At 46.3% G+C, this 25070-nt stretch overlaps 1 protein-coding gene across 4 annotated transcripts in view; it reads right to left on the minus strand.

The window, feature by feature from the left end:
- Positions 1 to 908: 908 nt before the first annotated feature.
- The window catches only part of Tao (Serine/threonine-protein kinase Tao), a 39432-nt gene continuing 15270 nt past the window's right edge, over positions 909 to 25070 (minus strand). For all 4 annotated transcript variants that reach the window (XM_037426373.2, XM_037426371.2, XM_075889453.1 and 1 more), the window contains 8 exons: positions 23995 to 24171; positions 19686 to 19901; positions 18419 to 18598; positions 17887 to 18021; positions 13172 to 13567; positions 11920 to 12300; positions 9989 to 10171; positions 909 to 5890 (listed from right to left, as the gene is read on the minus strand). In XM_037426373.2, the coding sequence (XP_037282270.1) occupies positions 5645 to 5890; positions 9989 to 10171; positions 11920 to 12300; positions 13172 to 13567; positions 17887 to 18021; positions 18419 to 18598; positions 19686 to 19901; positions 23995 to 24171 (1914 nt within the window). In that variant the 3' untranslated portion in view covers positions 909 to 5644. The remainder of the gene's footprint in view (positions 5891 to 9988; positions 10172 to 11919; positions 12301 to 13171; positions 13568 to 17886; positions 18022 to 18418; positions 18599 to 19685; positions 19902 to 23994; positions 24172 to 25070) is intronic.

Below are 25070 nucleotides of genomic sequence, written 5' to 3' on the forward strand. Positions count from 1 at the left end.
AGTTTAGTTTGTTAACTGTACTCTGTCAACTTTACCATTACAAGTTCACTAATAGAGGATAAAAGGGAGACTAAGGTTTCTTAAGTTTTCATGCTACCATTTTCGAGCGCGACATTATGGATTTCGAAGCGTACTTGTCACATTTTGGCGACATTGGCTCAACAAAATTTCCAAAAGCTGCATGGTAAATTTGTGGCCAGCTCGGAGGACGTTTTGCCGATCAGGAACTATTTAGTGCCCACTGGACACCTTCGAAACCTAAGACCTTACGCCGTTTCGTGCAGGACTTGCCATGTGGCATCTCCACACAAGCTTTCTTCTTGCAAATTTTCTCGTTTACCAAGCGTATTTCTGTTTCTAGCATGGTGTTACTAGTGCGAGAAAAAACTTTTTCTTTGGTGTCCCTTTGCAGGCTTGAGTTTTTCTCTTCAGCGTTTCTTTGAAGCCTTGGTAGATTAGTCTTGTCTGCAACATCAAGCTGAGAGTATGCGAGAGCGGAGCAGTTAAGTATAGAGAAAGTGATGGCATAGCACAGCTCGTGCGAGGCAGAGAGAAGGAAAGCAAGAGCTCAGGAGCATCAGTGCGCAGGTGGGCGGAGCCGATCTCTGCACCACTGCGTTTTCAAGTGAAAATGTTCGATAGAGGTTTGTCGACAGCACTGCACTTATTAGTTCTCTCTCTCTCCATCCTCGATTCATTTTTTACATTCCTATCCCTTTCCTGAATATGCACCAACAAACACAGCCACTAGTACAAGTTATTTTAATACTGCAGTTCCAATACAATAAATTCAATAAAAATAGTTTTCCTTTTCCTGGCCTTTTCTTTCCCAAGATTTACGTCAAGTCGGCAATGCGCATTCCTTGCCATTGCGAGATATAGTCCACAACGTACAAAGACCACCACACTTTCTTCCGAAATCATTTATTCGCTCGTTCACTGGCAAAGGTGCATGTGACCTTGTCTATACAACCCAGTTGATGTATTTTTTTTATACAGCACTATTTACATCAAAAGGAGAACTGTCGGGCAGGGGCCAAGTTGTAGTAGTACGCAATAATGGAGGAAAAAAAAACTTTTGGGGCCAACATAAAAATGTAGGTAGCATGCCCCGATAGTTTTTCTTTGTTTGGTGCTTCTAATGTGCGGAAGGAATAGAAAAAAAAACTGAAGGGACAGAGAGATAGACAAGACACACACACAAAAAAGAAAGGAATGGGCATCTTATAAAATACTCCAAGTGCTCATCGTCACTGTAACGGAAGACTGTTCGTCTTGAAGGACATCCATCTACTTGGCTCATATAAAACGACAGCAACGAAGTGCGCAAGAACATCTTGAGCTGTACACGAACAGTGCACTAACTTTACAAAAATTTCATTTCCCCCCTCAGCGCTTGGAAACATGACCACAACGCAGCAGGGCTTTCTACTACAATGGCTACAAATGACAGTGTGGTGTGCGGCAGCCAATGAACCACGTCTAAATTTTTTTTTTCTCTGGTACACTGCAATCTCGTAGCATTACTAGCATGAAAGTACTGTGACTGAGGCTTCACTTTGTCTGTATCACCAAAGACATAGTAGTGCAATCGGAAGTCACATTAAGTAGAAATCCAGCCGCTCCGTGCATTTCTGTTTGCCTTGGCTGTAACAATTTTTCTTCTTTGTACCTTTGTGTAATATTTATTAGCAAATAGAACACTGCATTGTGCCCTCATGACACAGGCTTCTAATGTGGGCATTATGAAATCTTCTCTCCTTGCATTCCCCTTTTTCTACCAGAAGGAACATCACACTAGTTTGCCCTTTGGTGTATTACTAAAGGCTGATCTCGATACAGCAGCAATAAAACATATGGCACTTGAACTCTGTACAGCCAGCACCGCCAAAATGTGAGCAGAAATACGAAAAGAAGCTGCGTTACTAACAAGTCCTTATGCATTGAATTTGAATGGCAGCCACACCATTTTTCAGGGGCCTCAGCGTTGCATGGAGCTGCACTGTCCATTTTGTGCCAACCAATAACTGAGCTGTTTCTTATCGATAAACATGACAAAGAGCTAGAAAACGCAACTGCAGGGGGCGTATTCCACTGGGGATCAATGCAGCATGATCACGCCGCTGATCGAAACCGGGATGCACTGGCAACAGCACTGCACCAAAAATGCTCAGAGGTATGTTCGGCATGGCTGCGACATTGGTGGGAGCAGGCTACTTGTTTAAAAGAAGCTAAGACATCCTTGTCTTGTCGGGGAATGCAAAATGACCAAAGAACCAAGCTTCACAGAGATAAGAACTCCTATCTGCCCGCGGGAGATTTCATTGAGTTTCCAAAACCACTCCAGACAATCACCAGAGTTGACGTATTCAACATTGCTAACATTTAGTACATATGTCTGTACACTTTGTGCATCTTATTACTCGCTAAAATTAGGCTTCACAAGGTTCACGAACGTGGTCATGATCCATAAACATAGTTGTAACCACCCAATTTGCTTTTTTTTTTAATTCTTTAAACTGCGATTTGATCTTTAGAACTGAGCAGAAGAAGCCAATCGCATTGGGACGGCCTCAAAAATGGTACACCGGTACACCGGAAAAGGTCGCGACTTCGGCAGTACCCGCTGCACCAAATTTTACGCAGCACTCTTAATTTTCAACAAACTCGAATGGTACTGGACTTTACCGCCAGCTATGCACCAGGGAACTTAAGGATGGTGGGTAAATGAAAACAACAAGAAAAAAAAAACAGAAAAACACTTGCACAAATTAAAGACTCCTCTGAATGAGCATAAGAAGCAGAGCGCACAGAAAGTTTTTGCTAAAAATTGAGAAGGAGAATGGAGCAAGGGGAAAGGGGGGCTAAAAAGGGTACAGGTACCCGTCTTTGTTTGTCTAAAGACAGCTCACAGCAGCACATTACAATAAAGAGGAGAGGTAAAAATGTTGCACTAACAGGAAATTTATGTAAAGGATGCAGAGCGTACTGGGTGCAGCATTAAAAGAAAAAAAAAAAGTGATTAGCACCCTAAAATAGCATTCCCCTAGAAAACAACAAAGAAATGGGTTTCGAGGAAAAAAAATTGGAGGAAATAAAACAACAGAAGGAACGCACCATGAAGAAAATCGACCTATAGTATTCGCACTTCCCTCTCCCCGCCACACTCGCTTATAAAAAAAAAGAAAAAATGCACACGGACCACCCTTCAATGGCACTCCCAAGTTGGATGCGCGGCTGCGGGCTCTGCTCGCAGAACGCGCTGCACTGACCGAGAGAAACCAAAAAGTGTTGGGGAAAGGAAAAAAAACAACCGAGGGTCAGGTCAACACTCCACCAACCATGCCACGGCAGCCTCAGCGTGCCAGATCCAACAACGAGAAGGGTTTCTGTTGAAAAGGAGGGGGCAACCACTCATCAACACAGTCATACCTAGGGAACAGTCCAGGCAGTCTGCCACTCAACAGCCAGGGCCAACATTCCAACAGCTAGCAACATTTCCAATTCCGATTTCCGCCTCGTCAGGCCCAATAAACAAGCACAATTTACCACGCAGTTTGTGTGTGAGTGTGAACGCACGTAACTCATGCAACGCTGTGTGGAGGCGTGAATGAGCTCTTAAAATGCATGTGCGCTATTTCGGTTGACAGACTGCGGGCACACTTTTCCCCGTATTTTCACGTTTGCAAACCCCTGAACTGAATATAAAAGTCTGCATTTGCAACTCCGTGCATGCGCAAGTCTGCAACTACAAGTCCGTAACATGTCTATGCAGTTTTGTTTCCCGTTTTTCGTTTTTAATGACCAGCGATTTCCGTAGAGTCCCTCCTCTCTCCTTGGTCTCACGTTTGTCTCTTCCCACCGAGGTCAGAGAGTGCTTTAGATAACAAACATAGCATTAATTCATTCTTTCACGGTAAACTAATTATCAGGGGCCTGAATGAAAATCGAAGATTCATTTCAAATCGGGCATCACTGCCAGCGGCAGCACCAACCAAACAACACAAATAACATTTCCACACAGCCCCCCCCCCCCCCCCCCAAGGACATGTGTCACATGGCAAAAAGTGCCGTCTTGTCTTGCACATTAGGCACCGCAATAAAAAAACACACCAGCCAATGTTAAATGTGAAAAAGCTAAGCACCACTAGTACTACATTGGCCCGAATAAACGCAGCCAAGCATTGACCAACCATTGAAGAAAACGAATGCAAGCTTTGTCAGGGATACTTTAGGAAAATTAGTGCTGCAGTCCTACAATGAAGGCAGAAACGTAATGCCTGGAACCCATTCTATCTCGGCGATAGCTCAAAATATGTGAACCAGCGGCAAAAATATTGAATATACTTTTAAATGTAAATAATAATCACGATTTCGTACATTACATTACTATAAAGCGCAACAGTCATCCACGAACAGTAGACGAATGTTGTCTGAAGCAACTTCGTGGCCTCTAGCGCAGCAAATAGGAAGTCGCAACAAAAAAACTGCCTCAACTAATTACGGCATCCACTCATATAGCAGCAATTATCACATAACATTAATAAGGTATTGCTCTCTGTAATGTCCTCATAACAGTACAATACGGGCTCAACCTGTAATTGAGACACTGCAGAAGTGTTAATATGACCTGGAACACCCTACTAGCACCTACAATGTGGGCCTTCAAATTTGGATTGACCAGCCACAAGTTTGAACATCTAAACATCCTCTCCCACTATCACTGTCACGCAGGACTACCACTCGACTCCATCTAATAAAATACGAGAGAGAAGGAAAGACGCGCTATCATGTACCATAGCGATACTAGCACTGCAACAAACTCTGGAGAGTTTTTCCCAAGCGGACACCACTGGCTCGACAAAATGCATTGAATGAGGCTGTGCCCAGTTGCCTACACACACACACACACAAACACACACACACACAAGACTGTGCCCGGCACTACACAGCATGGACAAACATGCCCGATAGTACGAATATTCCCATGAGAAGCAATGCCAAATGGCTAAAATTACAACTTCATTTCATTCGTCACTGTTCTCCGGCGCCCAGTGCAGCAGCATTTTGGCACTAAGAGAGAGTTTTTTTTTTTTTTTTTACATTACATACAGCCATTATGGTTTAAACAACCTCAAGAGCAGGCCTTTCGTCTCATGCTGCATCCTTTAAACTAATCTACAGTCTCTCAAATAGCCTACTGCAGTACCTCAATTACAACTTCTTTAGGTATAAATGAATGATTGAGCAAGCAGGGGAAACAATTCTGTAACGATTCCTTCCATTCTACTCTACACTACCACAATTATCCACCGACCACAATTTGCCGATCATGTTGATACCGCACCTCCAAGCTAGCCCTAAGAGCACAATAAGATATAGCCTTCGAGGATCGAGTATGCTGGCGTCGGAAACCATTCTCCCGCCCGTCACAGCAGCATGGAGTTAGCACATCCAAACCGTGACAGCTGGGCTAGCGCATGCGACACCACACCACCCCCGTGCCATACACATCAGCATGGCTCGACAATCACCCAGATTCAATATGCATTCGCACTGGCCCGTGTACGTGGCAGACTACCGTGACTGACTATCGCAGTGTGTGACAAGGAGAGGAGGAAACGGAAGAGGGAAGGGTGTTGCCTCAGAGGGCCGTGTGGGTGAAGGAGCTGGCACTGTTGCTGTGGGCTAGGCTGAGGGTGCTGCCAGCCAGGCTGTCTGCGTCCGACGAACCTAGGGACTCCCGCGAGGCCTCTGCTATCTCAACCGGATTGAAGCCCATGTGGGCACTCTCCTCATCGAAGGCCTCTATCTCACGCGACTGCCGCTCGCATAGCAGTCGTTGCCGCTCAGCTTTCTCTTCTTGGAACTGCTGCTTCTCTAGCTCCATCTGCAAGGGACAGGCATCGAGGCACACTCAACAAAACACGTTGCATGGCTAGTTGGCGATACATCCTTAAAATATTCTAGCGCTACAGTCGAACCCCGCTACAACAAACGCCGCTTCAACGAAACTTCTGCTACAACGAAAAATTAACAGTTTTTCGTCAGCAGGCCGTAGGAGTCAATGCATTAATATTGTCGCCACAACGAACACTTTTTCTTCTGCCGTCCAGTTTTAACAAAATTTCACGACGTAATTCCAGGCTCAGATATTTATTGCTACACAGGAAACCCAGTCTTTAACACTTTGATGCATTTTGAGAACCTGAAAATACGTCGACAAAGTCTAAAACACACGCTGGCACCACCAGAAACTGCCGCTGTTCAGCAAGCATGGGTGTCGTCATTACTCGATAGCGATAGCAATGAGACTGTCGTGCTTTTGCCACTGGCTTCACAGAACACCTATATATTGGCTTGCTTTTGAGCTGCAGACGATCGGCAGCTGAAGCTCAGTCGCTCAGTTCATGGTTTCCTCCACGCAGCTGGTGGCTGCAACCGCGTAGGGATGCTTTTTCGATTCCAATGCTTAATTTTATTTGTGCTTGGCCAGTGCGGTACCCAATCAAAGCGGCTGTTCATCCACGTTATCAACCAAATCAGCTAGCCGTGAGTGATGGATGATAAGAATGACATAGAATAAGGCGAAAGTCCCCGCTCCACGATACCCTGCCTCCATCTCTGCATTGTCGGGTACACTTTGACAGCGGACAGCTGCTGGTGTTAATCTATCAATGCAACTGTTTAGTACGTCTACGAAAGCAGATGCAGGCGTTGTTCAGAGTGGTTTTCACCATAGCCTCGCTATGCATGACTGTGAATCACGTCGTGACGCTGCTGGAAAAGAATAGGAAGCAGCGGACACTTTTTTTTTTCATTTTAAGAATAAACGTTCCTTTGATTTGCTAGCTCAGATCAGCTATATTTTTTCAATTTCACTACAACGAAATTCTCGCTTCAACGAAATATTTTCAGTACCCCATAAGTTTCGTTGTAGGGGGGTTCGGCTGTACTTGTGGCAAGACAGGACAGAGGAGTGCTGAGCAGGCCAGCACCAATCCTGTCATACTTTCTCCATCCTGTCCTCCACAGAAGTAGCACTGTTAATATTTTAAGTAAGACGGCATCGAGGCATTGCACTAGGGTAGCAGGCCTAGTTTCCTGCATTAGCTCTATAGATTTCAGAAGCCATATGCTATGTTTTTAGCTATTCTTTGTCGACTGATTCATAGCTACCCTACTGTTTAAATCGCATGATGTTCATTGAGAAGTGCCCTGCTGTAATGAGAACCTCTTGCTAGCACTTAGGCGATTCAAGAATGCTTGGCATAGTGATCCTTTACTACAGGAAAATATCAAACAGAGCAGGATACAGAACGATGATAAACTTCTATACATGACATGAAGATGATCAACTTTTATACATGATATTCAGCAATAGTAGCACAGCCAACGGACTCTGGTTTTGTAGCAATGCCTTCTATTCAATTCGGTGGCACTCTTTATCGTGACCACTTTTTTTCAATAAACATTTGTATTTTCAATAAACAATTGACGTTGGATACTCGGTTAAGAACAGCCGATAGGCGGCTAAGATGACTTTCAAATGTAGGTGAAAATACGACGACATCATCGAGATAGCACAGGCATGTGGACCATTTGTATCCGTGCAGGAGAGAGTCCATCATCCTTTCAAATGTAGCTGGGGCATTACACAATCCGAATGGCATAACCTTGAACTGGAAAAGTCCATCAGGTGTAATGAATGCGGTTTTCTCATGGTCTCGATGATCGACAGAAATCTGCCAGTATCATGATCGTAAGCCGATAGATGAAAAGCAGGCACACCCATGTAGGCAGCCTAGCCGGAGCACAACGTCCTCAAGATCTAAGCCCTGGGACTATAGGACTCTATTAGCCATAGTCTTCAGATAGGGAATACCCGCGCCCTGTGTGGCCGGTGACTTCCCGCACGCCGGATGCGTAAATAAATGTTCTCTCTCTCTCTCGGCTGTTCTTGAGGTTTTCGGACAGCAGGACTTCAGCTCAACTCTTCCAAATGTCGATTTGGCCGTCAGGAAATCACTGTGCTTGCTGGATGACCTTGTTAGTGCTCGAGGCGTGCAACCTCATCCTGAAAAAATTAGAATTATCAAAGATTTTCCCGCACCACGTTCCGCAAAAGAAGTACACAGATTTATCAACCTTGTTCTTACTTTCGACGTTTTGTTAAGAGTTTCGCTGACATTGCCCAACCACTTACGAAACTGCTGAAGAAGGACATGCCTTCTTATTGGGGTACTGACCAAGCGACTGCCTTCAGCACCCTTACAACATTACTTACTTCCCCACCCATCTTGGCCCATTTCGACTGGTCAGCCCATACTGCAGTTCGTACCGATGCCAGCGGACATGGAATCGGTGCTGTTCTCGCCCAGCGGCAACGAGGACAGGATCGCGTCATCGCTTATGCCAGTCGCCTCCTGTCTCCTTCGGAGGGCAAGTTTTCCATCACAGAGTGCAAGTGCCTCGCACTAGTCTGGGCAGTCGGAAAGTTTCGACCATACTTGTTTGGCCACACCTTTTCGGTAATTACGGATCACCATGCCTTGTGCTGGCTGTCGTCCCTTAAAGATCCAACTGGACGACTTGGCTGTTGGGCCTTAAAACTCCAAGAATACAGCTTTGACGTGGCATATAAATCTGGCCTAATGCGCCAGGATGCCGACTGTCTATCCCAACACCTCGTAGACCCACCCGACCTTTCAGCACATGATTCTGACGCTTGTGTCTTCGCCATGTCTGCTTTCAACAACATACGCAACGAACAGCTCAGCGATGTCCACTTGCGGTCTATCATGCAGAGTCTACGTTTGCCCCACGTAGACCCGTCGCTACACTTGCTCGTTCTATGCGATGGCATTCTTTACCGACGCAACAACAGCGCCAAGGGACCAGAGCTACTACTCGTAGTTCCTGAGACACTCCGTTCCTCTGTTCTTGAACAGCTTCACGATGCTCCAACCACTGGACATCTCGGGGTCACACGCACGTACGATCGCCTGTTGGCGTAGACTCTTCTGGCCAGGCCTTTACAGTTCTGTGCGCCTATACGTTGCTGCTTGCGAGTCCTGCCAGCGCTCTTAAACATTCCACCTTGCCACCAGCTGGCGTTGCAGATCATGGGCACCAAGGAACCTTGCTGTATTATGCCAACACGGGCACCGTACAGCAAGCGTAGCGCTGTTGTTACCACGCTGCACACTTTTATTTAGCGACAGCCAAAATGCGCCTCCATCCGCTGCCTGGACTGCTAGAGCATTGCAGAGAGCACATTGCTTGCGAAAAGCTCTTCGTTGCCACATTAACTCAGCAGGCTACTTGCCGATCTGCGCATGGCCTGAAGCGGAGAGGGTGTACTCTACAGCAAGAAGATCAGCAGTCATGGTGTGCGCAGAGTGAGCGAAGCGCTGCACGCAACTGGCCACGCAGTAAAAGGTTTGGCTCTCTGCGACTGTAACGCGTTTCAAAAAGAAAACTGCGCGAGTTTTCGCTTAGAAGCAGACCGCGAAACAACTGTATCGCGGACAGCCGATTCTGTCCGTTCTGTCGCTGTACTATGCTGCATACCCCGGATCTTGCGGCAGTTTAGAAATGCTCATCGTTGTCACCACTGTGTGCTATCGGGCGGTTATGCGAGAGTCGGAAACTTTTCTGCATTTTGGCTAAAAGAAAGAAATTGCTTTGCGGTGGGCATTTCAGGCAATATTTCTAGTGGCACCGAGTTTCTTTCTTTGTTGGCGGTGATGGCGCATGCCAGAAGCTGCAAACTTGTAGCTGGTGGTTAATGCGTGCAACGTTTAGTGCGTAGTTACGCCGTCGTCTCCGGCAGGTACGTATAAACGGGGTTTCACTGTAGCTGACCTTTACCGGTGATGGTCAACTACATCAGAACAGTCAGGCCTCATGCAAGGCACGAGACTTCCCCAACTTTTTCTACATACCTAGTTAGACTTTTATAAACTTATCATTGTCCTAAACGCACCTTCTGCTCCAGCAAGGCCCTGCGCACGGACACACGCTCCTGCAGTTCGTGGCGCTCCCGGTTGCGTTGGGCCTCAGCCTGCATGCGGATCTTGGACTGGAAGGCCATGAGAAGCTCCAACTCCTGCTGCAACTGCTCCTTAAGCTGGCGCACTTCTGTGTCCTGAGATTCGTCCAACCGGATCTGAAAGCAGGCAGCACCAGTGTTGGAGGACTCTTTTAAAGGGCAAAAAGAGGGAGAATCGCATATGCCATAACTTGGGGCAATATTTTCACTGGCAGTGTGCAAATAATCACAATTTTGAATACTGCTTGCTATTCGATTCGCACTAGAATTATACTATTAGAAAGTATTCTAAGTTTCCGTGGACCAATATAGTCAACGGTCGTTTAGAAATGACCCTTTCAGATTTTCAGTATGGGGGGGGGGGGGGGGGTGACGATTACATCAGGATACTCGTATTTTCCAAGTGGAAGTTCACTTAAAAAGGTTTCTCGTAACGGTATTTTAGGAAGGCGGGTAGCAGTTTTATATGCTGTGCAGATGAGGTTATCTACCTGATCTCTTGAGAGAGATGAAAGGTGCAGATAAGAGAGAACAGGTCACTCTATGCAGGCAGAATACAGCTAAACTTGGATATGACAAAATTGAGAAATTCTAGGAAAAATTCGCTATAAAGAGGATTTCGTTATATTCAGTACGAAAAAAAAGCACAAGTTGAACAAAAGAGGAAACGAAGGCAGATATAATATGAAACACTTACTTGGCGGTAAAAAACTGCATTATTATTGCGTTAGAAATTATATGGCCACTCTCAGAGAGTTTTTGCCGTCGCCGCCGTGTTCGGTAACAAGTCCACATTGACAAAAACCCCAGCACATTGTACCTTTTACGAGCGGGTAAAAGCACACGAGCGCTGGTGAGGCAGAGATCAAATGAGCTGGGCCGTCTCTATCACTTTAAGGGCGCATATCTAACATCACCCCGCGTGTTAGAACTGCCGTCGAGTGCTCAAACAAGAAAGAAACCACACGAGTACGCGCTGTGTGAGCAAGATGTGGCAGTGACGAGAGAAATGATGGTCACCGAAATCGTTCAAAACAGTAGGGGATTGCGGAGACGACAGCGTTGACAAACCACCTCGAAAAGTGCTGACATCTTCCGAGACGAGAAATTTGCTGCTCTTGCTTCAATTAAGGTTCAATGTAACAGCGGGGAAGATCGACTGAAGCAACGCGTCAAGCAGCTGGAGGACGCCTTCCTAAGCCCGTGTACGACCGCAACGCAGACGAGCATTAGGCAGTTTTTCTCTGGTAAATAAAATGGCAGTGCAGCAAAAGCGAGCCCGTTACTTGTATGTTTTTTTTTCTCTTTTAAACCTGCATGAAAAGAAAGATTAAAAACTGCCGCTGAAGAGATAGAAAGTGGTAGTACTATAGTGATTTTTCTGAAAAGCGCTCATTTTTTCCACAGATCAGCGCAACTTTGCTTATCTAGAAAATCTGTTTATCTCGAAATTTTCCCAGGTTTTCTACGACTTCGAGTTAACGAGGTATGACTGTATATAGATGAATGTTGGCGCCTTTGTGCTATATATTTTTTTTTTTGTCGTAAATAGAGGTCTCACATGGTTTTGTTTGAAATTATTTGCTTTTATGTGAAAATTCAAAGTACCTATATTGACCATTTTGAAAGCCTAAAACTTTGTTTTGCTAGTCTATTTTCAGTGCCTAAAACGAGCCTTTCTAGTAGGCTAAAACCAGCCTTTTTAGTGCCTACAAGTCCGGCCTCTACTGATAACTATGCATCGCAATACTCGAGAAGCGAAGTCGCTGCCCGAGGGCTGTTGAATCTTGTCCCAAAGAGAATGTTTCAGAATACACCAAATTCCACAGCCTCGTGCAGTCACTGAAACGATAAGAGGGACTAACCGACTGCTTTTGGAGCATCTCGGCAATGCTCTGCTCGTACTGCTCGCCCAGGATGGCCAGCTTGCGAATCTGCTCCTCCTTAAGCTTCTTGATGACCGCCTTCTGGTCGTCCCTCGGCGTCGAGGCCAGCACCTGGCTCTTCCACGCCTTGTACTGGCGCGTCTGGATCTTGCACGTCTCGCGGAACTGCTTGCGGATCTGTAGCTCCTTGTGCTTGAGGCTCTTGGGCTGCTGCTTGACGGCCTGTGCGTGCCGCTTGTGCAGCTCCCGCTCCCTCCGCGAGCAGTACTCATGTTGGTTGGCCAGCTCTGTCTGGTGCTGTTTGCGCACCTGCTCCTCACGCAGCTGGTGGACGCCCCGCTGCTGCCTGTACTCCAGCTCCTGGAAGTTTGGATATTCGGGGCTAGTAAGTATGGCGTACGACAGTCCCGACGCCACGGTAACACAAACTCTGGAAACACGTGAATGTTCATCCGTGGGAAGCAAGGCTCCAAGCAAACTGACAGGCCCCAAATAGTTCAAAAGATTGCACCACCTTCCGATTCGCTAGCTAGCCTTTACTTCTCAGCAGACGACACCTTAACGGTGTTGCGAGAAACAGAATTTTCAGCCGTTTCATACTTCCCTAGAATCCCTGCCGCAGGGACATTTGCGAAGTGCCCGCTACACCGTAATTCATCACTTTGCAAATGAATGACTACATGTCCATAAGGAATTGAATGCACTTACTCTTCTGCAAAATTTGTAAGTGCTGTTTGCTCAAACAGCGGGCAATCCTCGGTGCCATCCAGCGCATTGGATCTAAAGCGTATAAAATTGTACCACTGGTGTTGGCTGGGCTACTAACTGCTACCATAGCATCTAGGTGGCGCTAGTTGTGCATCACTTTTCTCAATGAAATATGGCACGTTTTTAAAAATCCTCGTACCTAATCCGACCCTAGAGCTTAATGCAAGGAAATTTGAAAAAAAAAACTATTGGTCTAAATTCGAATAAATATGGTATTTGCTTCTTCCCCCCCCCCCCCCCCGGCCATTTTTTTTACACACACAGCCAATGAAGATCTTTTGCCAAAAATAAAGGCCCCAGGACGCAGACAATGACGCTAGAATTTTTGCAAAACGAGCTCTAATGCGATTCTGTTAAAACCTCTTGGTAAACGTACTTGCGCGATAACACCAGTAATACCAGCGTGCACAGTCAATAAATCATGTATTAGCATGAACAAAAGTTCAGTAGAAGGAAGACTTGCCTGTGTGGTCTCGTGGTGCCGCAAGAGCATGGAGTGCGCTTCCTCCAGTTGACTCTGCCGCTTGGCCAGCTCCTCGCGGAGCAGTTCCTGCTCAAGCCGGTGGTACTGCAGCAGGCGCCGGCGCCGGTACTTACGCACCTCCAGCCGCAGGTAGTCCGCCTGGTGCCGCTGCAGCCGGGCCAGGGCATCCGCCTGCCGCTGCTGCAGCTGCGCTTTGTGGCCCCGCAGGGCGGCATCCCCACCGCCGCTACCGTCATCGCTCAGCTCTTTCTTGAGCTTCTCCTTGAGGTACTTATACTCAACCTTTTGCTGCTGCTGGAACCGCTTGGTCTCTTCTTCTTGCTGCTGCGATATTGTGCGTGTCAGCCTCTTCTCCCCAGCAAGGTTATGCTTCAGCTGCAACACACGGAAGAGATTCATTCAAGCGATACTTGCAGTAACACATTTTTTTTATATTTACAGCACTCAGACTGGCAGGATGTCGCAGATAAAACAAAAACGCTGTATGAATACAGTCGAGCCCACATATAATGGCCCAACTTAAAACAACCTTCCACCTAAAACGAACAATATCCACATGACCGTGAAAATATGGATTGTTTCGATGGCACAAAATCGCGCTAGCAACGAACATCTCCGAGCGCCGCCGATTGGCTACAGCGAACAAAGTCAGCGCTCTGCCGACTTCTTGGGAAACCACCCTTGATCATTGATCAGGCATCAGCGAAGTGCCCATAGATTTTTATTGTTAAACGCGGACCCTGCCTCTGCGCCCCTCTAGTTGCCGCTCTCCTCGACCGCTTTTTGTTAAGCACCCCCTTCGTCCTTTGTAACCCCCCACCACTATGAGCACCCCGCATCGCCTGACGAGGCCCGTATTTTCACACTGCCACCGATCTTTCGAAGCCCGGTCAGCCATCTCTCCTTTGTTTTTGATCGCTGGTACTTTTTATGAAGTGACCAGACCATTGGCCAACATCATTAGCCATCGACTGTATCCGATCGTCTGCGTGTTGTCTTATCGTATCCTTCTAGTGCACTTGCGTAGGCTACCTCATGGACTCTGATAATTCGCGATTTGTTTCGTGTTTAGGATCTGTTCTTGCTCACTTCGCACTCAGCTTAGCATGACCACCGCACGCATGCGGCAGCGTAGAAATGGCTGTTAATTTGCGCGGAACGAATTCCAAAATATTGAAGACGGTGAGACCACCCAAATTTGCCCGCACGGGCACTCTTTAAAGTTTTTCTACGCGCGACTTTCACGGAACTTTCAAGCTACTCGCGTGTTTTGGTTTTCAAGATTGCCTTCCTGTCATATCCTCCTTTCTTTTCACTCTATCGCAACTTCTTGCCCTTTTCTCACAAACATGCTCTCCTCTCTTGATCACAACTACTTCGCCCGTCTCCACCGTTCCGCGACGCCAGCCACGTTGGCTCGAATTCAGGTGTTTTGTTTTCTGATTAGAAACGGGCCCAGAGCTGTTCCACGCATTCTGGCATGTATGTGTGTTGCGTGTGCGCATCTTGCTCGCTCTTGGTGTGCATGTTTCGTCAGGATGGCGGATGGGAGGCCTTCCACTCTTTTTCCTACCGCTCAACAAAATGTTGAAAGTGTGACCGCTTGGCTTGGGCGTAATCTGCGCGTTAAGTGCCGCGTTGCGGAGCACTTGCTCATAGCTGTTGACCATCTAGCAGTCAACTTGTCGCTTTGGGCGTCCCAGTTTTCAGCTGTAGATTTGGTGAATATTTCGTGGGCAGCTGTGGCGGCTACATGCGCGTGAAACTGTTTTTGCAAGGCCGACTTCATCGACGTCGGGCCCTATGCCGAGCCTGAGGCTTCCGAACAGGACCACCCCAGCAGCGATTTGTGGCAGCGCGTTGTCAACTCTAACATGGGAGAGCAAGTGGAACATCTGTTGCGATGGTTTTATAAAGGCCGATGATGATGCCTACACCGCGGAACCGTGCACGAATTAGGGCATTGTGAATGAAGTACGCGGCAAGAGTGATTTGAAGGAATCGGGTTGCGAGAACGCTGAAACTTTGGACCAGTGCCTCATGCAACTTATGCCAAGGGCCTCGGCGAAGAGCACGCTGCCATTTGAAATAAACTCGAGACTGCCATTATCCTTTCTGCTCTTCGACACACATGCATCACGGACTTTTTCGGGCAAAAAAATTTTTGTTTTTGCTCGCAACTTTTTTAAAAGCTGTGTTTCATTTACTATGAACTTTGAGATACAACGAACGGATGCAGCGTCAGGCTCAGGTTTGTTATAAGCGGGCTCGACTATATAATGTGCGTGTATGTACACATCCTTTGTGTCTTGATGTAAATTGCGAGTTGAGAGCAGAACTTGTGTTACGTTTAGTCCACTACATCTCATCTCACTTGTGTTGTGTTCTGTCCGCTTCAGTTTAGCCCGCTACATCTCATCTGTTTGAGTGCTGTAAAATTAAAGAACAACAGATTCATTTTAGCAGTTTATACTACTTTGGGGTTTAACGTGCCACAACCATGACATGAAAACGAGGCACACCATACTAGGGGACTCCATATTAACACTGACCAACAGAGGTACTGTAGGTTGTTTTATTGCATCATGGCAGATGTGCAGCTGTTGCTGTTCGGGCTGGAAATTGAACCTACATCCTCGAGTCTATATGCACAAACCGCAATAACAATTCGCAATGTTCATATACTGTCGCATCGCCCAGTGGAATACAGGAGTGTCTTCTTGACGATGATCAGTAGGTAGACGGTCCCTTGTTCGACTGTGCTAGCCTCAGTGTTAACGCGTTAGCAAGAAACGAACACAAACCACCTTGTATGTTTCGTGCATGAGTGAATATACCGAACCGTCTACGACACAATAAATCTGATTCGTTCTTGCGAGACGCAAAGTTTTTGTGAAAATACGCGGCAACTCGTGCGTTCGATTATAGCCCACAGAGTACACATATCAGCTTCACAAGTTTTCCTGCATAGGATGTTATCCTCTGACCTTTGCAGTTCAAACTCGCTTTGCTTTACCTGTGTATAGCATTCGTCAGTGCTTTTGTAGTGCATGAATCCCATAACATTCATCGTATGAGGAAAGTATTGCAGGCTGGCAATTTGCTCTTTCAAACCTTATCCAACGCTGTGCCGCTTGATTATTACGTTTGTTGATAGATGGCAGCACACTGCAAGCGATTCGCTCCTTGTCAAGTGTCAGAGGGAATTGTTCCCCGCGCCCAGATAAACGTGGTGAGTGACGCTGTGTTGGTGTTATCGAAGTCGTTCGGCAGAGAGAATTCCTTAGATTACTTTCAGCAGTGGTGTCTTGACCTCGAGAATTTTTCATTGGATGTAAAACGCACCGAGAGTGACAGCGACGATGAACGATCAGCTGCCAACTCACAAGCAGCGAGTTGCACTTCACATACCCTTGTGCGCTAATGTTTTCTAACTCTTGTAAGTCACTTTGAGTGTATTTATTGTATAATATTCCTAAGCGAGCTCAAAATAAAAGTATAGTTTTTCTTGTGCATTGCATGTTGCGCTATTACAGTAAATATTACGAAGTGCCGCATACCACCAACACACTCGAGCTCGACCAGCGAAGCGAAACGGTTAGAGCAATGAAATGTGCAGTTACGACTACAGTCCATGCCTCTCTTCTAACTTCTCCTGCACTTCACCGGTACTTTCCGAATGATGCTGTTGCTCGATGAATTTTTACAGTTTCGACGTTGTGAAAAGCATACGTGCATTCGTTTCGATATACTTGTTTCGATCGTGCTGATGAAACCTGCAACATCAGCAGGCAGCGAATTGCGCACTGTTAGTGTCTGATCACGGCTGTGACACAAGCTCTACTTAATGGGAAGTTAAATGCTTGTGTTTTGTTGAAGAAGCAACTCCATGGTACTTACAGCGCAAGTAATGACGACGGCGCAATATGTTTGCAACCCATCCCTACATTAAACATTCAGTCCCGTGCAGCTGCGACGGCACGCTACTTGCTAGCTACTTGCTAGCGTCGTTCAGTTCATACGTTGAGTTCGCCCAGTTTTCTGTAGCACATGCAGGATTGCGCAAAGCGTCGTTGATGCACGGTCGAGCAGCTGACACCACCACTCTTCGCACTGCAGCAAGAAATTAGGTAGCGAACATTTAGCACTTCTTATCGTTTGGTAAAGTACTTTGGTCTGATATATGTTCCTTCGGCGATCAAAAGTTCATCCGTTGAAAGCGGCACGGGGCATAAGTCTGTGCGTCCTATTTTTTTTTTCTATGCGAGTTCATGTGTTGATCATCCTCCCACAGCCATCTTATATTGCACGGCGTGGCACCTATAGCTCGTGGGCATTGCGAATAGCCGGCCTTCCCAAAAGCAAAGCAAGGGCTGTAACCTTGGCAGGACAGCATAGGCGGTTTACTTTTGAATAAACTTCAGTTTTCAGTCAGAGCCTGCTTTGTGTCTTCTTCCCTGTGTCCCCTTTTCCACTTGCTAAACCTCGACGTGAATCTATACCAGCTCGCCCAGCCTAACACTTCACTTCATAGGTGCAAAGTTGGACAGCAACACCATAAAATGAAGCTGCACATGTACAGCAGTCTGGGCTGTGCGTGTGAGAGAAAACAAGTATTCACGAGCATACAAATGAAAGAGAAAAACATCACCAAAATAGCAAAAAAAGCAGCTGAAATGCTACTAAAAGCCCACCTTTTTCTCCAGATCCTGTTGATGCTTCATTTGTAATTTTTCTAGCTCTTTACTAAACTGTTGTAACAAAGTTTCATATTCTTTGTCTAGCTTCTGCTTGTGATCATCCATTTCTTGTATACATTTTGCTTCCATCTGAAACAAACGTATTGGTACTTTTAACATGTTTTCACAGCAGACGCCACAGGACAAAGCTTCACAGTTGCATTCTGCCGTATGCAGCTCTTATACAGCAGACTAACCAACGCTATGAAAGGAAAAAAAAAAAAGGTGTTGCACTTGCATTGCTTGAAGAATGAAGTGAGTCAATTTAGGGTTAAATAATGCCCACACTTTTGTTTCCAGTATTTAGTTTATGTCGCATCAGCAATGTAGTAGTACACCATAAAGTTTCACAGTACTAGTATTCTAGAAGCAAATCTGGTGCTAGCGGTCGCAGCACCACAGTGCCTTCTGGTTGAACATCGTAGGAAACTCCGTGCAGTAGACTAGAAAAGCCAAGATGCTCCATGTCAGCACCGAGGTCACTCACCTGCTCTAGTGCCTTTTGGTGTTGGCGCCGCATCCTCTTGTAGCCCGACATTTGTTCGTGCATCTGGTTCTCCTGCTCGTGCTCCTTCATCTGGCGCGTTACTATAGATGTTGTCCGTATTGTTGCAAAGTTGTTGGTGGCCCCTGCGTCTGTACTATTCAAGCTGGTCGACGACGAATTCTGCAAAGAGAGGTGAACAAGAGCAACGTTCAGTGGGCAAACGGGTAATAATCACCACCCCCAAAGTAATTTTATATTGCAAAGCACCCAACACTTTAGCTCGCACACATTTGCGCAGCACTGAGTTATTGTTTGGTAGAAGAGTGTACACAGCTGTAGGTTCTTAACAGCGATTTTCTGTGTAAGAGTCCAAGCACTTACATGTGCACCGATGCATGATTTTATTCATATATTTCGAACACTTGAGCTACTTCTACAAGTTACTTTAGTGCACATTGCCAGCCATTGTTACCATTGTGCCAGCCAATATATGATTCAGTGCACTCACAAAATTGCAATGGAAAGTTGGGTGGGCCAGCATGCGTCTTCAAGAGCGAAGAGCAGCACAAGACACTGCACACAAAAAAAAAAACCAGTGAAGCACTCTTGTGCACACAGCGACTATACTATACAGCTGTATGAAGGAGCAAGAACGCACTTCCAACAAAAGCTTTGCATGAGAGCGGCTTTTGTCACGCAATAGTGCAGCATCAGGTGATCAAGTATGTCTTCCCATATGGCCACTGTTTGCCGCGGCCTGTCAAAAAAATATCCCTTGAAAAGGTTCTACAATCATGCATTCAGATGACCGGCCAAGCTGCATCATCACATGACCTTCCACTTCCGGTTGAGGGAGACGATAGCTTGTATGGGGACAGTGCCACATAACAATGCTGAAAACATTTCCGCGTGCACCCCCATCCTCGGCTACGGGACACAAGTTGAGAGGCGTGGAGCAACAACAAGAGCTGCTGCTTCTCTCTCTCTCCTTTTTTTTTTTTTTTTTCCAGCAGCCGTGCATACCGGCAGCTTTTTGGACATATGGTTTATCCCTTGAAATTTATACGCAGCATCATTTGCAGTTAAAAAATGGCCGCAATTCAAGCCTCCCCGGTTTTTTGTACCGGGCAGCACATCTGTACGATGCAAGCAGCCGGAGCAGTCAATTTTTTGCCGTCACAAGACTCGGCCATACGCAGATCAGTCCAACGTCTGAACACACCAATAACGCCGAAAGGAAATTCAATCGTGGAACGTAAGTGCTTACGCTGTCCCGCGGATGTCGGAATGAGGAGGGCGGGTAGGAGTCCATCTCGGACGCTGGGGGCAGGCTGCTGGTGCTGCTGCTGTGGCTGCCCGCGCTCACATTGCTGCTGCTCTGCTGGCTCTGGTTGGAGCGCAGGCTACTGCTCTTGCTGCCCTCGCCCCCGCCATTGCCCGCACTGCCACCACCGTTGCCACCCGTGCTCACTTGATCGTCCTCCTGCGAGACGGGCATTGTCACACATTGCAGTTATTCACCGCATGACAACGAAAGTGACAAGAAAGCATTGCTGTCAGGATGTTAACACCGCCACAGAGCTGAAAAGCTACAGTTAGTTACAGCCCAGAACACCATAGCACACCTAACTTCCACTAATAAGATGATCGCACTAGCTTGTCTCCACTCAAGCTGTCAAGTAAGTCTTCTTGACTAGCATAGACACTATGCATGTTAAGAGTTACAGGTTCACCGGAATGACCTAACACATAACATATGGCAGAGCAGTGGTGTTAAAATCCCCGATGATATTTATCTGGACTTCACGCTTACAACCAAAAATAAGCATCACAAGCATCACAAACAAGTGTCTGTATGGAAGTGTCAATTAACTGAAAATATGTCCGTGCTGCAGAATGGAGCATTTATGCGAATTCACTGTGGGAGCGACAGCAATGACTGTGAACTAGGCTGTCATTTTTTTTCTTTGGGCTGTAACTGCGTATAAACAGAGGAAAAGAGTGCGAAACCTCGAAAAATACTGTCATTTATTATTTGGGCAATGTTGACTGCACTCCCACCAAGGTGCTCAGATACAACTTGAACAAACTCACTACGGCAATCAATAAGTCACAAGGGACTTCTATTTAGAGAAGTTGGCCCTGCTTTCTTTAATTAAAGGTAGGAGTCAACACAACAATGTGCAAGTGGCAAAAACTGAAAACTAGCAATGAAATGGTATACAGTTAAACCTGCTTATAACGAACCTCCATAAAACGAATTCCTCGATATAACAAAGTTTTTCTATTCCCGCCGTCACTCCATAGAAGCACATGTATTTGCGACCTCATGTAACAAAGAAACAGCGGGAGACCACCTAGATATAACGAATTTGCCCCATAGAAAATCTAGAAATTTTGCTCCGCATTTTGTCATTTTGGTACGAGCATGCATCTTCCGCAGCTGCCTAGAGGCCGACTAAGTTCAAAGCAGCGGCGCCGGCGTAACGCGGGGCAGGCGGGTCTGCACCCCACGAGCCTGCATTGCCGCCGTTCTCGCCGACGGGTGTGCCCCCCCCTAAATAATAATAATAAAAAAAAACATCTACTTTTGCGCATTGGCAGTGCCACGCTTTTTGGTAGCGTCACATATGTGGGGCCATGCTGCATATGGAGGGCGCTTTACTGAATAGTTCTCCATGGTATCCATGTCTGTTGTGGCACCCAACGACGTTCAGCTCTGCTTTTTTTTTTTTTATTGCAATAGAAATTATGTACATAGACAGTCTCGGCAGATTTCTTACCGCCGCCGTCATTCATCCTATATGTATACGCATCTATATATATGAAAACTCAAGAAAAAAAGGCCATCAGCGCTAGGCGCCTAGCTCATCAGCCCAGCTTATCACGGTACACGATCTGTGCTTATCTCCCACCCCTACTTTGCTCTGCGAATGGGGGGAGGGTGGAGGGGGGTACTTTGCTCCGCGAATGAGGGGAGGGCGGGGGGGGGGGGGGGGGGGGGTTAGACGCGCGTGCACGGCGCACGGCGCTTATCCTTCGGTGGTGAGAATCGCGTGCCTTCGACTTTGACCGGAACGATTGCGTTTAGTAGCGAGTGCACAAAAATCACTTCGCTCGCTGGACAGGCGCCATTCGCAAAAAGAGTGCACTTTTTAAACGCAGCGAAGTGACAACTGGGGCACTTGTTAGTTCACACTCATATCTGTACCTGCGATTACGTTTCGTGCCTCGTTTTTGTTTAAACAGCGCGTCAAGTGTATAGCGGTAAACGTTGTTAGTTTTCTGTCATCCCGTGTATGTGTTTTCGTTTGTCATTTGTGCGTGAGCAGCACGCTGCACCTTTCTATCTGCTTGCTGTTCTCAGGGTTGCATTTCAAGTTATCGCATTTAATGCTTCGCCCTTACTGTAAAACGAACTTTTCTTAATTTTGGATAACCTTGTCCTCACCACCGAGGGGATGTCAGATTAGACACTAATGGAAACTCTCCGACACCACGGTGACAACGGATCTTCAGAGGTCAACTCGTCACGCGCTTCGTTTTTGCGCCGTTCCACGAGTTCACAGACTGGTAGCCTTCGTGAGTAGCCAATTAGTTCTGGCAACAACACGACGGCGCATTGAATGCAAGAAACGCGATAGCAAGAAATTGTAATGTGGTAAGAAGTAAGGCTGGCAGCCAACTCTTTTGGATCCCATATCACGGAACTCCTACAAAACGCTAGTGTGAGCAAATATGGCGCTCGCAGTGAAACCGCACTGATACTCGCTGAAATAGCAAGCGCGCCAGCGATCGCAACCGCCCTTGATATTCAAGTTCATTATTGCTACTCAAGCGATCCCCGCCTTGTTTCATGCTCACTCAAGACGGGTGGTTTACTTTCTGTTTGAGCATTCAACGACAGTTTTAACAACACGTGGGAGATGTTATGTACTTTTCAGGCGATAGGGATGGGCAGACACATTTCATCTCTGCTTCACCAGCGCTCACGCGCTTTCACCCGCCTGTGAGAGTTACGATGCGCGGGGCCACATGTATTATCAATTTGGACTTGTTACGGAATATGGCGGCGACAGCGAAAACCCGCTGCGAGTGTCCATATAATTGGTATTGTAATAATGTAATAATAACGCAGCTTTTTACTGTAAAATAAGTGCTTTGGGTTAGCTCTGCCTTCAGTCCCGGTTTTGTTTAATTTGCACCTTTACTTTCCGAAGTTTCGTACCGAACCTGCATTAACGATATCCTCTTCATAACAAATTTCTTTGGGAATTTATTAATTTCGTTATATCCAGGTTTAACAGTATTGCAAATAACACAGACTACACACAAATGTAGCCCTAATGCTACTTTAAGGAGAGATCCAGAGAGATCCTGCCAACTCCGCATCCCCTCACTCCTGCACTTTTAAAAGGACATGCCAGTACTTCAAGGCACACTAAGGTCGGAGTGAAAGCTCAATGAATGACAACGTTAAAACGACAATACTATCAACAGTAGTACCCCATTTACCGAAAAATTCAGGTAAATGCATGAGAACTCGTGCACCGCAGTCGGACATTCGCAAAATGATCCCTATGATGTCAGAGTTACAGCCTAAAATTAATCACTAGTAATAGAACTAGCTGCACTAAATGAAGAATCTTCCAAGCATCAAGAGACATAATAAAATGCTGCTTGTTCATTTCTGTTTGATTCACGAAAAAAAAACAAAAAACCTGGACGTTACTGTAGTAAATAGTGCGTGGCTCAAAAGTTCACTTTTTGCCTGGTCAAACTGGACAAGCTGTGCCATCTAGCGGGGCCCAGTTGAACCAAGCACGTCTGCAATCTTGGAGGGAATTGCAGGAAATTCTTCATCGGACGTTGTTGCTGCTGTGGCTCACGCTGCTTTTGTTCTGCTGCTAATAGTGTCGATGGCCACGCAGCAAAGCTGGGCAACGTTGTGCACGGCAACTGTGACGTGAAATATTCCAGTAGAGGTGGGTAATTTCAAGTGTGCTAGCGTGATGTGGACCAATAAAACATAATTTTATTTTAAACTAAGCACTTCCTTGGCACAAAAATAGCACTACCAGGTTCTGGACCACTATTTCAGCGATCAACATCAACATAATACTTGCCTTTAGTCACAGTAATTACTGCAAAGTTTCCCACGCTCATTAAAGAACCCGCTTCAGAGGAAGCCGGACTATAAAAAAGCTGGTGGGCACATTATGTTGTTTGTCTACAAGAACTTCAAGTACATACAATGACAGCAGCATTATTACACAGATGCCAATACAATAATTGCTGGGGTTTTTAGTGCCAAAGCCTTGAAAGTGGATACAATTCTGAGGCGTGCCAAACTGGGGGGGACTTGGAAATGATTTCACCCTCCTGGCATTTTACGTGCACCTAGATCAAAGCACATGGGTATTCTCTGCATTTCACTTTGTACACAGAGCCAAGCGCATAAAAGGAAACGAGTTTTCGATGCTGCATACAACAACACTTGCTATCCATTCACTCAAAGCCCGTATAGGCCCTTCAATCAGATAACATGTTCAGTCAAGCAACGACAAGCAACTTACCGTCGAGTCATCCTCGGCTTCCACTGCAATGGCCTCGTTGTTCTCTTGCGAGTCAATCATGAGAATTTTTTTCATCTTGCGGTAGTTGAGGTTGTCCAGCTCCCGAACTGCTGCCTTTGTCCGTTGGATTAGGTCTACTATTACCTTGCCTGAGCGTGGCCGCGTCATGAACGGATGCTGGACGGACACACACAAAGCATTACGTCAGTGTTGCCATTTTTTTTTTCTTTCTTTTTAATGTGTTGTTAAACTGAGACAAAAAAGCTGCTAACTTTAGACAACAGCCGACAACAGGGCTACTATAAATGTCAGGAAAATCAAAATAAGGGCATTTTCAAGTGCTGTATCATCATAATCATCACCATTACTCAGTCGAAACCACTTATAAAGACCCTAGATATAAGGATCTATCAGTTATAATGACCATATTTCGGTGCACTCATAATTTTTTTTTATGCCACCCACTGAAAGTGCTTCCACACATAGTGAACACTTTTCTAAGCCTCCCACTTTTAGAATGAATACCGTATTTACCCGATTCTACCGCGCCCTCGATTGTAACGCGCACCCGATTTCCACGACGAAAAAAAAAAAAAAGAAGTAAGACATCAATTGCAATGCGCACTCATTTTTCTCGCTGGCCCGCATGATCACACCACTCGAAAAAACACCTCCTTTCGGGAGCGTCTTCCATTTAAATATGAGGTATGGGGGAAGCTTGTGCCCATCTGACGTGTAACACGAGCATTGCCGTCACTGTAGTTTTGCATTGGAACAATGTCAGCACGCGAACTTCCTTCGCCCCCTTTTTCTCGACGGTTGTGGTGCCAGGCATGTCGAAGTAAAGAGGCGTCTGATCGGCATTCCCGATTTGCCCAAGCAGGCAGCCGTTGTTGTGCCGCAAGTTTAGGACGAACCTCTGAAAACTGTGAAGCTTTTCATCGTACTCCTCCGCAAAATTTTTCGCATATGCCCGTTCACCTTCGGAGGGAAAAGCCTTTCCTCTTCATAAAGTTGGTTAGCCAGCACCTGCTCGCTTTAAACTGGCTCCGCGTTAGACCTTTTTCTAAGGCTAA

This window comes from Rhipicephalus microplus, chromosome 3, assembly GCF_043290135.1.
Source record: "Rhipicephalus microplus isolate Deutch F79 chromosome 3, USDA_Rmic, whole genome shotgun sequence".
NCBI lineage: Eukaryota > Metazoa > Arthropoda > Arachnida > Ixodida > Ixodidae > Rhipicephalus > Rhipicephalus microplus.